Source organism: Narcine bancroftii, chromosome 1 (assembly GCF_036971445.1).
Source record: "Narcine bancroftii isolate sNarBan1 chromosome 1, sNarBan1.hap1, whole genome shotgun sequence".
NCBI lineage: Eukaryota > Metazoa > Chordata > Chondrichthyes > Torpediniformes > Narcinidae > Narcine > Narcine bancroftii.
The window spans coordinates 316,517,013-316,530,722 of record NC_091469.1 but is presented as its reverse complement, the minus strand read 5'-3'; the positions used below and the strand labels follow the sequence as shown (position 1 = coordinate 316,530,722).

Sequence of the window (13,710 nt, the reverse complement as noted above, 5' to 3'; positions counted from 1 at the left end):
TTGTAAAAGGGAGTAACTTATTTTGCGTCAATATTAGTTTTGGTAATTGATAATTTGTTTTATTTCTTTCTACATGAATCTTTTTCCAAATATTGAGTAGATGATGTAATACTGGAGAACTCCTACGTTGTACCAATTTTTCATCCCATTTATATAATATGTGTTCAGGTATCTTTTCCCCTATTTTATCTAATTCTAATCTAGTCCAATCTGGCTTTTCCCTTGTTTGATAAAAATCTGATAGGTATCTTAATTGTGCGGCTCTATAATAATTTTTAAAGTTTGGCAGTTGTAAGCCTCCTTGTTTATACCATTCTGTTAATTTATCTAGTGCCATCCTCGGTTTCCCCCCTTTCCATAAAAATTTCCTTTAACTCCTTGAAGAATTTCTCTGTCAAGTGTATTGGCAATGCCTGAAATAGGTATAATATCCTTGGGAAAATGTTCATTTTAATACAGTTTATCCTTCCTATTAGTGTTAGTGGTAAATCTTTCCAATGCTCTAAATCGCCCTGTAATTTTTTCATTAGTGGATAATAATTGAGTTTATATAGATGGCCGAGATTTTTATTTATTTGTATACCTAGGTATCTTATTGCTTGCATTTGCCATCTGAATGGTGATTCCTTCTTAAATTTTGAGAAATCCGCATTATTCATTGGCATTGCTTCACTTTTATTTATGTTAATCTTGTAACCCGACACTTCTCCATATTCCTTCAATTTCTTATATAATTCTATTATTGATAGTTCTGGTTCTGTTAAGTATACTATAATGTCATCTGCAAATAAACTGATTTTATATTCCTTGTCTTTTATTTTTATCCCTTTTATATTATTTTCTGTTCTTATCAATTCTGCTAGTGGTTCTATAGCTAACGTGAACAATAAGGGTGATATTGGGCATCCCTGCCGTGTTGACCTGCTTAAGATAAATTGCTTTGATATATATCCATTTACTGTCACTTTTGCCAATGGCCCCTTATATAATGCTTTAATCCAATTAATATAATTCTCTGGTAAACTGAATATTTGCAATACTTTGAATAAATAATTCCATTCTACTCTGTCAAAGGCCTTCTCTGCGTCTAAAGCATCTGCTACTGTTGGCGCTTTCCTCCCTTCTACTGCATGAATTAAGTTAATAAATTTACAAATATTGTCTGTTGTGCGTCTTTTTTTAATAAATCCAGTTTGGTCTAGATTTAACATTTTCGGTACATACTCTGCTAATCTGTTTGCTAATAGTTTAGCTATTATCTTATAATCTGTGTTAAGTAATGATATTGGTCTATATGATGCTGGTGCGAGTGGATCTTTCCCTTGCTTTAGTATTACTGTAATTATTGCAGTTTTACATGAATCTGGTAAGCTTTGTGTTTTATCAATCTGGTTGATAACTTCCAGGAGGGGAGGAATTAATAAATCTTTAAATGTTTTATAGAATTCTATTGGGAATCCATCCTCTCCTGGTGTTTTATTATTTGGTAATTTTTTTATTATCTCTTGTATTTCTACTATTTCAAATGATTCTGTTAATTTATTTTGTTTGTCTTTTTTCCTTGATGCCAATACCATTTTCTTAGCTTGTTAAGCTGCCATACTAGAATTTTGTGCGTTTTTTTCCCCTAGTTCATAATATTTCTGTTTTGTCTTCATTGTTCTTCTCCACCTTATATGTTTGTAGTGTTTCATATTTCATTTTTTTATCTGCCAATTCTCTTCTTTTAATTGTATCTTCCTTCATTGCTAATTCTTTTTCTATATTTACTATTTCCCTTTCCAACTGCTCTGTTTCCTGATTATAGCCCTTCTTCATCTTGGTTACATAACTTATTATTTGCCCTCTAATGTACGCTTTCATTGCATCCCATAGTATAAACTTATCTTTCACTGATTCCGTATTTATTTCAAAATACATTTTAATTTGTCTTTCAATTAATTCTCTAAAATCCTGCCTTTTGAGTAGCATGGAGTTTAATCTCCATCTATACATTCTTGGAGGGATGTCCTCTAACTCTATTGTCATTATTAAGGGTGAATGGTCTGATAATATTCTAGCTTTATATTCTGTTTTTCTTACTCTATCTTGCATATGAGCTGATAACAAAAATAGGTCTATTCTTGAGTATGTTTTATGTCTAGCCGAGTAATAGGAATATTCCTTTTCCTTTGGGTGTTGTTTCCTCCATATATCCAAAAGTTGCATTTCTTCCATCGATTTAATTATAAATTTGGTTACTTTGTTCTTTCTGTTAATTTTTTTCCCAGTTTTGTCCATATTTGAATCCAAATTCAGGTTGAAATCCCCTCCTATTAATATGTTCCCTTGCGTATCTGCTATCTTCAAAAAAATATCTTGCATAAACTTTTGATCTTCTTCGTTAGGTGAATATACATTGAGTAGATTCCAAAACTCCGAATATATCTGACATTTTATCATTACATATCTCCCTGCTGGATCTATTATTTCCTCTTCTATTTTAATTGGCACATTTTTACTAATTAATATAGCTACTCCTCTGGCTTTTGAATTATACGACACTGCTGTTACGTGTCCTACCCAATCTCTCTTTAATTTCTTGTGCTCCAATTCAGTTAAATGTGTTTCTTGCACAAATGCAATATCAATTTTTTCTTTTTACATTAAATTTAGCAGTTTCTTCCTTTTAATTTTGTTATGTATTCCGTTAATATTTAAAGTCATATAGTTCCGCGTAGCCATTTCATACTTTGTTTATCTTCTCTTTCCGTTTCTCCATCATCACCTTTCCTTCTTATCCATTTCTGCTTTCTTGTTTTGAACACTTTATAAGACAACATTTCTAAAACATCAAACATTTTCCTTATTCTCCTATTTAAAACTTCTTTAACCCCATTCTCCCCTCTCCCTCCTGAGTTGCCCTTTATCTCTTGTCAGGCAACCAAATCTCCCCTCTCCATTTGGATTTGCGAATTCACTCGCAAACGTCAACTGATTTTGTAGTGACCGTAACTCCTCCCCACCCAGCCCCCCCCAGAAAAGATTTCAATTTTCATGTGTAACAAAGGTCACTCTTTTAATTCCCTCCTTATTCCCTCTATTCCCTTTCCCTCCCTTATTAATTCTTGTCTATACTCTATATATTTTCCTCTAAATACGGATACATTCATGTATACACACTATATATATATATATATATATATATATATACACACATATATACCCCTTTACACACATACATATAGTTCGTGGTCATTTTTACTCTCATTACATGTCTTCATCTCTCTGCTTGTTTTGTAGTTGTTCTGCAAATTTCCTTGCTTCCTCTGGATCCGAGAATAGTCTGTTTTATTGCCCTGGAATAACTATTTTAAGTACCGCTGGGTACTTTAACATAAATTTATATCCTTTTTTCCATAAGATCGTTTTTGCTGTATTGAACTCCTTCCTCTTCTTCAGGAGTTCAAAACTTATGTCTGGATAGAAAAATTTTTTTTTGAATTTTATATTCCAGTGGCTTTTTGTCTTCTCTTACTTTCTTCATTGCTTTCTCCAATATATTTTCTCTTGTTGTATATCTTATGAATTTTACTAAAATGGATCTTGGTCTTTGTTGCGGTTGTGGTTTCGGGGCTAAAGTTCTATGTGCTCTCTCTATTTCCATTTCTTCCTGTAATTCTGGTCTCCTAGGACCCTGGGGATCCAATCTTTTATAAATTCTCTCATATTCTTGCCTTCTTCATCTTCCTTAAGGCCCACTATCTTTATATTATTTCTTCTATTATAGTTTTCTATTATATCTATCTTCTGAGCTAACAGCTCCTGTGCCTCTTTAACTTTTTTTATTAGATTCTTCTAATTTCTCTTTTAATTCCTCTACTTCCATTTCTACAATTGTTTCTCGTTCTTCCATATTTTCCACTCTTTTTCCTATCTCTGACATGGCCATTTTCATTTTTTCTTCTGCATTCTTAATTCTTCTTTTTATCTCATTAAATTCTTGTAATTGCCATTCTTTCACTGATTCCATATATTCTTTAAAAAAAGATACATCTATTGTCTTGCCTTTCTCTTCTTCTTCCACTTCTTTCTGTTCTTCTTCTTCTTCCTCTGGATTGACCATCTGTTGTTTCCTTGTTTTCTTTTTACCCTCTTCTTTCTTGTTTTCGTTATTGTCTGTGTTCTGCACCTGCTGCTGTGCTGCAGGTGTCTCTCTCAGCTGTGGAGATCGACTCCGCAGCTGTTCTCCCCTCCCGTCATTCATTGAGTTACATTGGGTTACAATGTTATAACCTGTTATATATTCATTGGGTTACATTGTTATAACATGTTATATATTGTGTACTGTTACCATTTTAGTGTTACATTGGGGTTACATTTAGTGTTACATTGGTTTACATTTTAGGGTTACATTGGTGTTACATTTTAGGGTTACATTGGTGTTACATTTTAGGGTTACATTGGTGTTACATTTTAGTGTTACATTGGTCTTACATTTTAGGGTTACATTGGGTTACATTGTTATTACATGTTATATATTCATTGGGTTACATTGTTATAACATGTTATATATTGTGTACTGTTACCATTTTAATGAATGTAAAGTCAGTTTAGTTAAAACTGAATTTTAACTCGAGTTAAAATTCCTTTGTAGGGGGAAAGTGTGACATTGTTATATTTTGTATTTATATGTTTTAAAAGAGATAAATTGTGGCAGGTATTTTGGTTGGGTCACATACAGATACAAACATTTCAAAACAGATCTCATTTAAAATGCCACAGTTCTGCTCAAGCCAGACAGTCCAGGCACTGAGTGCCTTTTCAGAAACTTTGAAGAATGCCTGTAAGGACTTCACAAGTATGTGTTAATTGGACATTCTGTGGAGTAATGGATTATTGTTTTGGAAAGCAACAGATGAACGATCTCAGAAGAATGGGACCGGAGCTGCAGTCTGTCTGAGTGCCGAGTGCTATTCGAAGAGGGTCGTGTGGTTTTTCTCGGACAATTCATTTCTACAGTTCAGCAGCAGCAGCTGGGACTGGAACAGGACAAGCTGGCAAACTTGTGGAAAAACCCCATTTTGAAGACAGGTTGTGAGTTCTTAGTTCAGCCTGGTCAAAGCTCTTATGGCTGTATAATGTTTCACTTGAAATAAGGGAAACAGAAGATGAAGAACTCGGGTGACAGATTATTATCTGGAAACCCCTGATGGGTCATGTTTTTTTGGCGTGACACTGAAGTGGCTGATTGGAAGGGATCAGTTGTGGGTGTCCAACAATCAATAGATATCTCTCTCAAAACTGATAAGAACCTTCCTGAGCAGTAACCATTTACCTTTCAAGCATCAAAGCCTGGTGACATTCATAAATGTTGAATTTTGTGCACAGTCTAAAAATTGCCTGATGCTGTTGAACTTGGAAGAGTGAGAAGTGAGATTGGACTGTGAATCAAATAACTTTTTTTGAACTTCGAAACACAATTACATACACATGCACTTAGAATTAGAAAGGGATTAAGTTTGATCCTGTTTTCATGTTTAAAAATAATTAAAAGCAACTTTTGTTTAAGTAACTACTTGTCTTGGTGAATTTCTATTGCTGCTGGATTTTGGGGTCCTCTGGGTTCATAACAATAACCAATCTATTTGTCAAAGCTTTAGCTATTATTTTATGAGCTGTATTCAAAAGTGAGATTGATCTATAAAAAGATGGTTTTAGTGCATCCCTATCCATTTTAGAAATTACTATAACTATTGCCATCAAAAAAGACTCCAGAAGGTGTGGGACTCAGTCGTCTGTTCCACCACATCCATAAATGGTGTCATTAACAGATCCTTGAATTTTAAATAAAGCTCACAAGGTAACCCATCCTCCCCAAGTCTGCAGTGAGCTCAATGCTCTTACTCTTTCTTCCTCTGAGAAGGGAGTATCTAATCCTTCCCGCTCCTCAGATTATAAATTTGACAATTCAAAGCTGGACAGGAATTCCTCTATTTTGTCCAAATTCCCCATTCAATTCAGATTTATATACCCCGTACATATTCGAGTATAATGCAAAAAAAATTTCCCCTTTTTAACACAAGAGTAAAAAATGTTTTAAATTTCTGCAACTCAAGCATGTGAGCAGAAGACGCCAGCAGCTGGCTGACCGGTAGTCGGCAGCGTGACTCGGGCAGGCAAGCAGGAGTCAGCAGCACAACTCAGGCGGGCGAGCGGGAGTCAGCAGCGTGACGCAGACGGGCGAGTGGGAGTCTGAGGGGAGGGGGGTTGTGAGAGACAGCAGCGTGACGTGGGCGGCCGAGGGGAGGGGAGTCATGAGAGATGGCAGCGTGACGCGGGCGGCCGAGGAGAGGGGGGTTGTTTTATACATGGTTAAAACTTTTTCCCCTCAAAAATTGGGTGGGGGGGTCACATTATAGAAGGAACGCATTATGCACAAATATTTACGTTAATTGCATATAGAACTGCCCAAACACTTCATTTATTTCTTTCAGTTTATAAGAAATTCTGTCTGGCCCTGTTTGGATTGCATTGATTATCCTTGCGGTTTTCTCTGCCCTCAGCTGCCAGGACACTACCTTGTGGGCTCTTTCCATAGTTCATAGTACCTTTGCTTATATCTTATATTGCTTTTTCCATTTTATATGTTTTGCAAAGTATTGTACTTGAGCTTTTTATTTATTAATGTTCTGTACATTCCCTCAGAGCATGATCTTTGGTAGTCCTTTTCCAATTGAGTTATCTCTTGTTCCAATTCATTGACTTCCCTCGTGCTCTCTTTTAATACTTTTAGTATATCCAATTATTTGTCATCTCAGATAAGCTTTTAATTTATCCCATAGCCTCTCTCCTTCAGATCCCATTGCCTCCAAGCATCCACCAGATTTAACTCTTTCATGAAGGTCAGGGTTGTCTTTGCCACCCTGGCTCTTGTCACTTGGCTGATTTGTCCATTACCAGAGCCAGGCAAAAATTGAAGTCCCCTTCAATTAAAACATTTTCCCGCCCTTCCGCCAATTGCAAAGACATTTTGTATAAACTTTTTGTCATCAAAATTAGGGCTGTATATATTCATCAGTGTCCAAGATTCAGAATATATTTGACAGTGTACCATTAAAAATCTGCCTGCTGGGTCTATGACAGTGCTTTTGACTTTTACTGGGATGTTTTTCCCTATTAAAATAGCTACTCCCCTAGTCTTGAAGCTAAAGGAGGATGCTATCACTTGTCCCTCCCAGGTTCTTTTAAGTTTTTGATGTTCACTACTTGTAAGGTGGGTCTCCTGCAAATAAGCCACATCCGCTTTCATTTTTTTTTAATGTCTGCCAAGACTCTGTTCCTTTTCACTGACCCTTTTAAGCCATTAATATTGAAGCTAAAAAATTGTTTCATCCATTACCCCAGCTCTTTCCTTTGATTCCTTCCCTTTACCTCTCACATAATATTTTCCTTTCACCCAGACCATAGTGCTCTTCCTTTTGGTCCTGCCAGCCATGTATAAAATAAATCATGGGAAATTAAGACAAAGAGTTAAAAAATAACCTTATAAGTAGTATATAGCCCTTATGCCTCTCTCCCAACCCAACCCTCCCTTTCCCATGACACCGATTCTAAACCTCTTAGTGCTACTGCCCTTCTCATCCCGGGTGTGCCCATTGCACCCATCTTCGATGCTCACCACCTTCTTAGTCGCTCCAGAGCTTACAATTAACATTTTTCCTCTTTTTTAAATGACATTCACTTTTGTTAAACCAAGTATATGTGCTTCAATTGTATTATCATTATATACGCCCAACTGTGTACACAGCCTTCTCTCCCCATCTCTCTTGGAGATTTTTTTAATGCTTCTCTGGCCTCAGTATACAATTTCCTCCCTACTATTGCCAGGAATATTTTCAGGCTAGCTGGATATAGTAAAGTTGACCTAATTCTCTATTTTTTAGCATTTTCCTGATCTGATCTTGGTAACATCTGGTTAGAAGAGGACTCTTTCCCCCGCCCCCCCCCCCACCCCCACCTTATTCCACAGGACTACCCCTCTCCCTTGCTCCCAGAGCCACTAGCCATAAGATTTTTTCCTTATCCTGGAAAGATGTGACAATCTGATCAGGACAGATTGGGGTTTCTGTCCCGGACCTGGAGGAGAGCAACTAACCTTATCTATTTGGAGCCCCCCGCCCCACATTCTCTCCCTCCAGGTATTTTTGGGATCCATTCCCTAAAGAATGTTATTAGAACTCCCTTCTATTTCCTCTTTCATCTCTACAATTTTTGTTATTTCTTTTGCCTAGGTTCTTAAGAGGCAATAATTTCTTTACCATTTGTCGTCTTCTTCCCCATCACTTTGGCGATTAATTCTTTCTATACTTTTTTTTAATGTTAGGGTTTTTTTTGGCTGTTTTAAAAATGAATTCACTTGGTTTTCCTTGGAGCTCTGTTTTTCTACTCCTACTCCCTCTTCAACATCATGTGACCCGTGGGGTTGGATTTCTTGCAGTGAAACTCATTCTCTTCAGATGAATCATTATGATAATTTATCTCTGACCCAATTTTCCAAACAAAAAAATTCAGGATAGTCAATATAGTGGGTGAAAGAGATTTAAAATAAAACTTGTACATATAAAAAAAAGTGTGACATTCAAAATAATATGCCACATTTCTGTATCCATTATCTATGAGAGAAATCTATCATTATCTATGAGAGAAAGCATAGACTTCCCATGCATAACAAAATAAACGAATATGTAACTAAACCAATTTCCTTTGTAACAGCATATATTTTGAGAGTAAGGTGCTGCAGCTTTTTCACTTGTGGAGTACGTCCTAGACTTGTCTGAAGCAAATGGGATTGGGAGGATCCTAGTCATTGCACTTCTTACTCTGAGCTCCACCCATGTGTCCACCCATGTGATTGAGTACAAATTGTGAAGAGGATGGCTACATAGTCCCATTTAAGGGAAGTTTCAGAGAGGGCTCAAAAGGATCTCTGCAAGGACTGGTGGAGAGGGCTCATTATAATCTATTGTAAAGACTGGTGATTGTGGACTTCATTGCTGAAGAAAGAGGGTTTGCATATTTTAACTGACCAGTTACAGTGAAAGCGCTGAATCAGTCGTAACACTCAAAAACAATTTCTCAGTTCAAGTCATAGTCGTACAGTTTGAAAATGGGCGTAACCCAACTTCAAGCCGACCAAGATGTCCCACCCACTCTAATCCCACCTGCCTGTGTTTGGTCCATATCCTTCTAAACCAGTGGTTCTCAACTTTTTTCTTTCCACTCACATCCCACTTTAAATAATCCCTATGTCATTGGTCCTCTGTGATTAGTAAGGGATTGCTTAAGGTAGTCTGTGTGGGAAGAGAAGGTTGAGAATCACTGCTCTAGATTGAATTGTTACTGAAATATTTTGCTTGAGAAAAATTATTGGTCCATATCCCTCAGAGTTCTGAAACCGTGCACGTAACGAGACAATTAGGTAGGATTAAAACAGTAGTTTTCAAACTTTTTATTTCCACCCACATACCACTTTAAGCAATCCCTTACTAATCACAAAGTATCTATGGCATAGGGAAATCTTAGTGGTACGTGAGTAGAAAGAAAAAGGTTGAGAACCACTGCTCTAAACCTATTATACCCATGCATCTGTCTAAAATTTTCATAAACGTTGCAATAGTACCTGCATCAACCACCTCTGGCAACCTGTTCTATACAGTTATCACCTGTTTTTTTTTTAAATAAAAGTTACCCCTCAAGTTCCTATTATATCACACCCCTCACCTTGAGCCTTAAAATTCTAAACACTAGAAATTGAAAGTCATTGAATCCTAAAAAATATTTTAATATGTTGTGGACTTCTTTCAATAAAATTGTAATTTGCAATAGTTTGAAATCAGAAACCAGCTCTAAAACTTTTTTTAAAAGGTCTCCACCTCCATGTCACTGAATATTGTAAACCACTACATTGTTGTGGGCACTGTACTGTGGCTCTGCTGACATCCTTGTCAATGCAAGGCACTGGGGTATATTTTTGCTTTGTCCATCTGTCGGCTCACATTTATTTCTTATCAGTAGAGGAGAAGACAGGCCTATCTTCAAATCTGCCTTGTATTATTTCAGTTTTGTTACACATTCCAGAGGGCTTAATGACCCTGTGATAACTTCCAACTTGTGCATCACTGGGTAGCATTTACTTCCAGCATCTGTGTGCTGACATGACTCTGCACACTTGGAAAAATGGAAGAACTCGGCGTCTGGTGTGGGGAGAGATGTTGGAAATGGTGCTGTGAAGTCATTAGTTGCCAAGATTTAGAATGTGGAGTTGGGAGGAGGAGAAGACAACCTTGGGAGCAGGGATTTCTGTAGAAGATTCTGTCTTGGTGAGATGCTGAGAAAGAAGAGACATAGTGACATGGTAAATCGTTGGTTGCTCAAAATATTATTCAAGACTGAAGGCACTTCGGTACCAAATTCATATACCATACTTAGATTCAAATACTTTTGAATGAGTTCATCTGAAATAAGAAATAGATCAATCAGTGCAAACTGGCAAACTAAGAATTTTAATGTTGCTATTTCTACCTGGAATATTTAAACATAGGGTGGGGTGGGGGGGGGGGGGAAGAGTGGGTTGCCTCACCATACTTTCAGAAAGACAAAGGTTGATTTCCCCATAGAATTCATCTTTGGTATCTTGCAAACATTGAGTCAGAGAGCCTCCTTCCATAATGGGTTTACTAAAGAGTGGGTATGGAGTCCTTAAAAAAAAAGGGGGAATGTGAGATGCTGCAATTTCTTTATTTAAACCTATTTCTGAGCTTTATTCATACCTTCCTTGTGCTTCATTCAGGGTTGACAGGGACCGAAGTGGGGTTATATCTGAAAGTGAGCTCCAGCAAGCTTTATCCAATGGTAAGTCATCACATCTTAACTGATTCCATTTTGGGGGGTGGGGGAAGAGAATATCTTGAAAAAAAATGTGGTAATTTTGTGGGATTGAAATGTAATTCAAGACCAGTATATGAGAAAAGTCATTAAATTTTCTTTTTTTTTCTAAAGTAACTCTAGGGCAGTGGTTTTCAAACTTTTTTTCTTTCCACTCACATACCACTATAAGTCATCTCCTGCTAATCACAGACCACTTATACTTATGGCATCGGGATTACTTAAGGTGATATGTGAGTGGAAAGAAAAGTTTAAAAACCACTGTTCTAGGGGAACATGAATGCTTACAATAGTTTTTTTTTAAAATTTAGAGAACAGCATGCTAACAGGCCCTTCTGGCTGACAAGCCCACACAACTCAAGCACCACATGTGCTTTTGGAACATGGGAGGAAACTGAAACATATAGGAAACCCATGTGGACGCAGTGAGAATGTACAAATACCTTACAGAACAGTGGATTGAAATTTTGGTTACTGGCACTGTAATGGTGCTACATTAACCATCACACTAACCATGCTGTCCTACTAAGGTTCACTGATTTCTTGGTTATCTTTAGTTATCCAAGTTTTTTTCTAAAAAAAAAAGTATAATAAAAAGTAAACTTAAAGGATAGAATGATAGGACAAACTTGCATTTTACATTCTTGATTCATTCCATGTATTTCACACTTAATGAATTGCCAAGAAGTGAAGTCATGGACGTAGGTAATTAATTTGTTACAGATTTCACAGATTAAATTGAACTGGAAGACGTAGCTTGGGTTTTTATCATTTGCAAACTGGATACATTTAACTTGGATAAAAATTCCCCCCCAAAAATGCAGAAGTTTCAGCAGCTCAATTCAGTAGTCAGGAATTTCATAAATCCAAGGATAAAAATTGCCACTTCAAATCCTTTTTTCATTCAGGCATTAATGTTTTCATCTTTGAACTACAAGGCACAGGTGGAAGTTTATGGAAAAGAGATTTCTGTATGCAATTAAGGGGGGGAAAAAAGCTGTTATTTCAGGTCACAAATCTGTTTTTGCAGGGACATGGACACCTTTTAATCCAAAGACTGTTCGGTCCATTATAGGTAAGCATCTATTCATTCCATTTGATTTAGTGGTAATAAATGGAATAATTTTTAAATAGAAAAACTTGAGATTTGTTCAAGCTGGTTTTAAAGGCTGGAGGGATGTTCTTGCATGATTTGAATATCAAATTATATTTTATAATGATGAATGATTTCTAACTAAAATCATCAAACCAGGATGTTTCAATGGAGTCTCTCCTTGTCGGAGTGGCAAACGAGAAATGTTCACTAATGCAATTTATTGTTAAACAAGGTTGTGATTTTGTTGCTGGTGTAAATTATCATAAATTCTCATTGGCTGAAGGCTTATTTTTCATGAGTAGCAGGCATCTGAAGTGATTTTGTGTGGACAGTACTCAGTAAAGATCTAAGTACATGACTTACATGGAGAAATCAAATGCTTCCTCTATGGCAAATTTTCCAACAAAGGTTTGTATTCTGGATATAGGTGGGAAAATATTTTAATGTTCTCATTCACCTTGCATTAGTAAATATGCTCCAAAGGCATCCAATAGTCATGGGACTACAGGGAAGGAGGAATTAAAAGTGATCTCCATCACTGAAGAGAACAAAGGCAAATTAATTAATAAAGGCCAACAAGTTATTTGAATTGTAGATTCTTAAAGGAGTGGCTACAGAGATATGGTGAAATGTTGGACGCAACTTGTCAAATTTGAAAGAGGTCCCAAAGAATTGGAAATCTACATACGTAATGCTGCTATTAAAAAAAGAAAAGCAGAGTAGGTTCACTGGGTTGATTCTTGAGATGAAGGGGTTGAACTGCAGGGAGGTTTAGGTACCTGGACCTTGTATCTTTGGATTTCAGCAGAATAAGATGGTGACGTTGAATGAGACCAGATTCTGTGAAAATTGACAGGATGAATGCTTAGAGGATATTTTGCCTATGGAGTTAACTAGGAGAGCCATTCTCAACTTATTTTTGGCTATATGGTCCCTTTAGGAATCTGCTCACAGTATATGGGTTTCTTTCCCTGTGAAGCAGATAAGTTTAGTTGGTTTCTTCCGTACTTCCCTTCCAGGCTGCTTTAAAAAAATTGATGTGAGGTGAAAAGAAATCAAGGCTTTTACTCTGAGTATAATAACTGTGGCTTGTGATTCCAAGGCAGACAAATATCAAATCATTTTTATTGAACATGTAGGAAATGAAGAAAACAATACATACATAATTACAAAAAAAGTAAAAAGATTCTTGGAACAGAATGGTTTGTACACAATGAATCATTCAGGATTCTGAAACATAAACTTGAGGATGTGAAAACTTAATACAGGTATACTCCACTTTACGAATACTTGTTTTACACAAATTCGCTTTTACGAAGAAACTTGTGTTTCCTATCCGAAAGAAATTTGAATGGGTTTTCACTTTACGAAAATAGCCTTTAATTGTAGTGAATGGGTCTTCACTTTATGCCATTTCGGCTTGCGAAAAGTTTCATAGGAATGCTCTACTTTTGTAAAGCAAGGTATACCTGTACTGTAAAAAGAACATTTAAAAAATAATTCTTATAAAATTAAAATTTTAGTGAGATCCTTGAGCTTGATGTGCCTGCGCAAGTTTTTTGATGTCAGACACTAATTTGGATAGTGGTAGTTGAATGTCACCTCTTCTTGTGCTATCAATATATTAGGGGCTGCACAGTTGGGGTAACGGTTAGCACAATGCCGTTACAATGGCAGCGATCGGGACT

At 36.5% G+C, this 13,710-nt stretch overlaps 1 protein-coding gene across 3 annotated transcripts in view; it reads left to right on the top strand.

The window, feature by feature from the left end:
- Window positions 1–13,710, top strand: part of pdcd6 (programmed cell death 6) — a 92,103-nt gene that overhangs the window by 50,484 nt on the left and 27,909 nt on the right. For all 3 annotated transcript variants that reach the window (XM_069906387.1, XM_069906398.1, XM_069906392.1), the window contains exons 2-3: window positions 10,832–10,893; window positions 11,957–12,001. In XM_069906387.1, coding sequence (XP_069762488.1) covers window positions 10,832–10,893; window positions 11,957–12,001 — 107 coding nt within the window. The remainder of the gene's footprint in view (window positions 1–10,831; window positions 10,894–11,956; window positions 12,002–13,710) is intronic.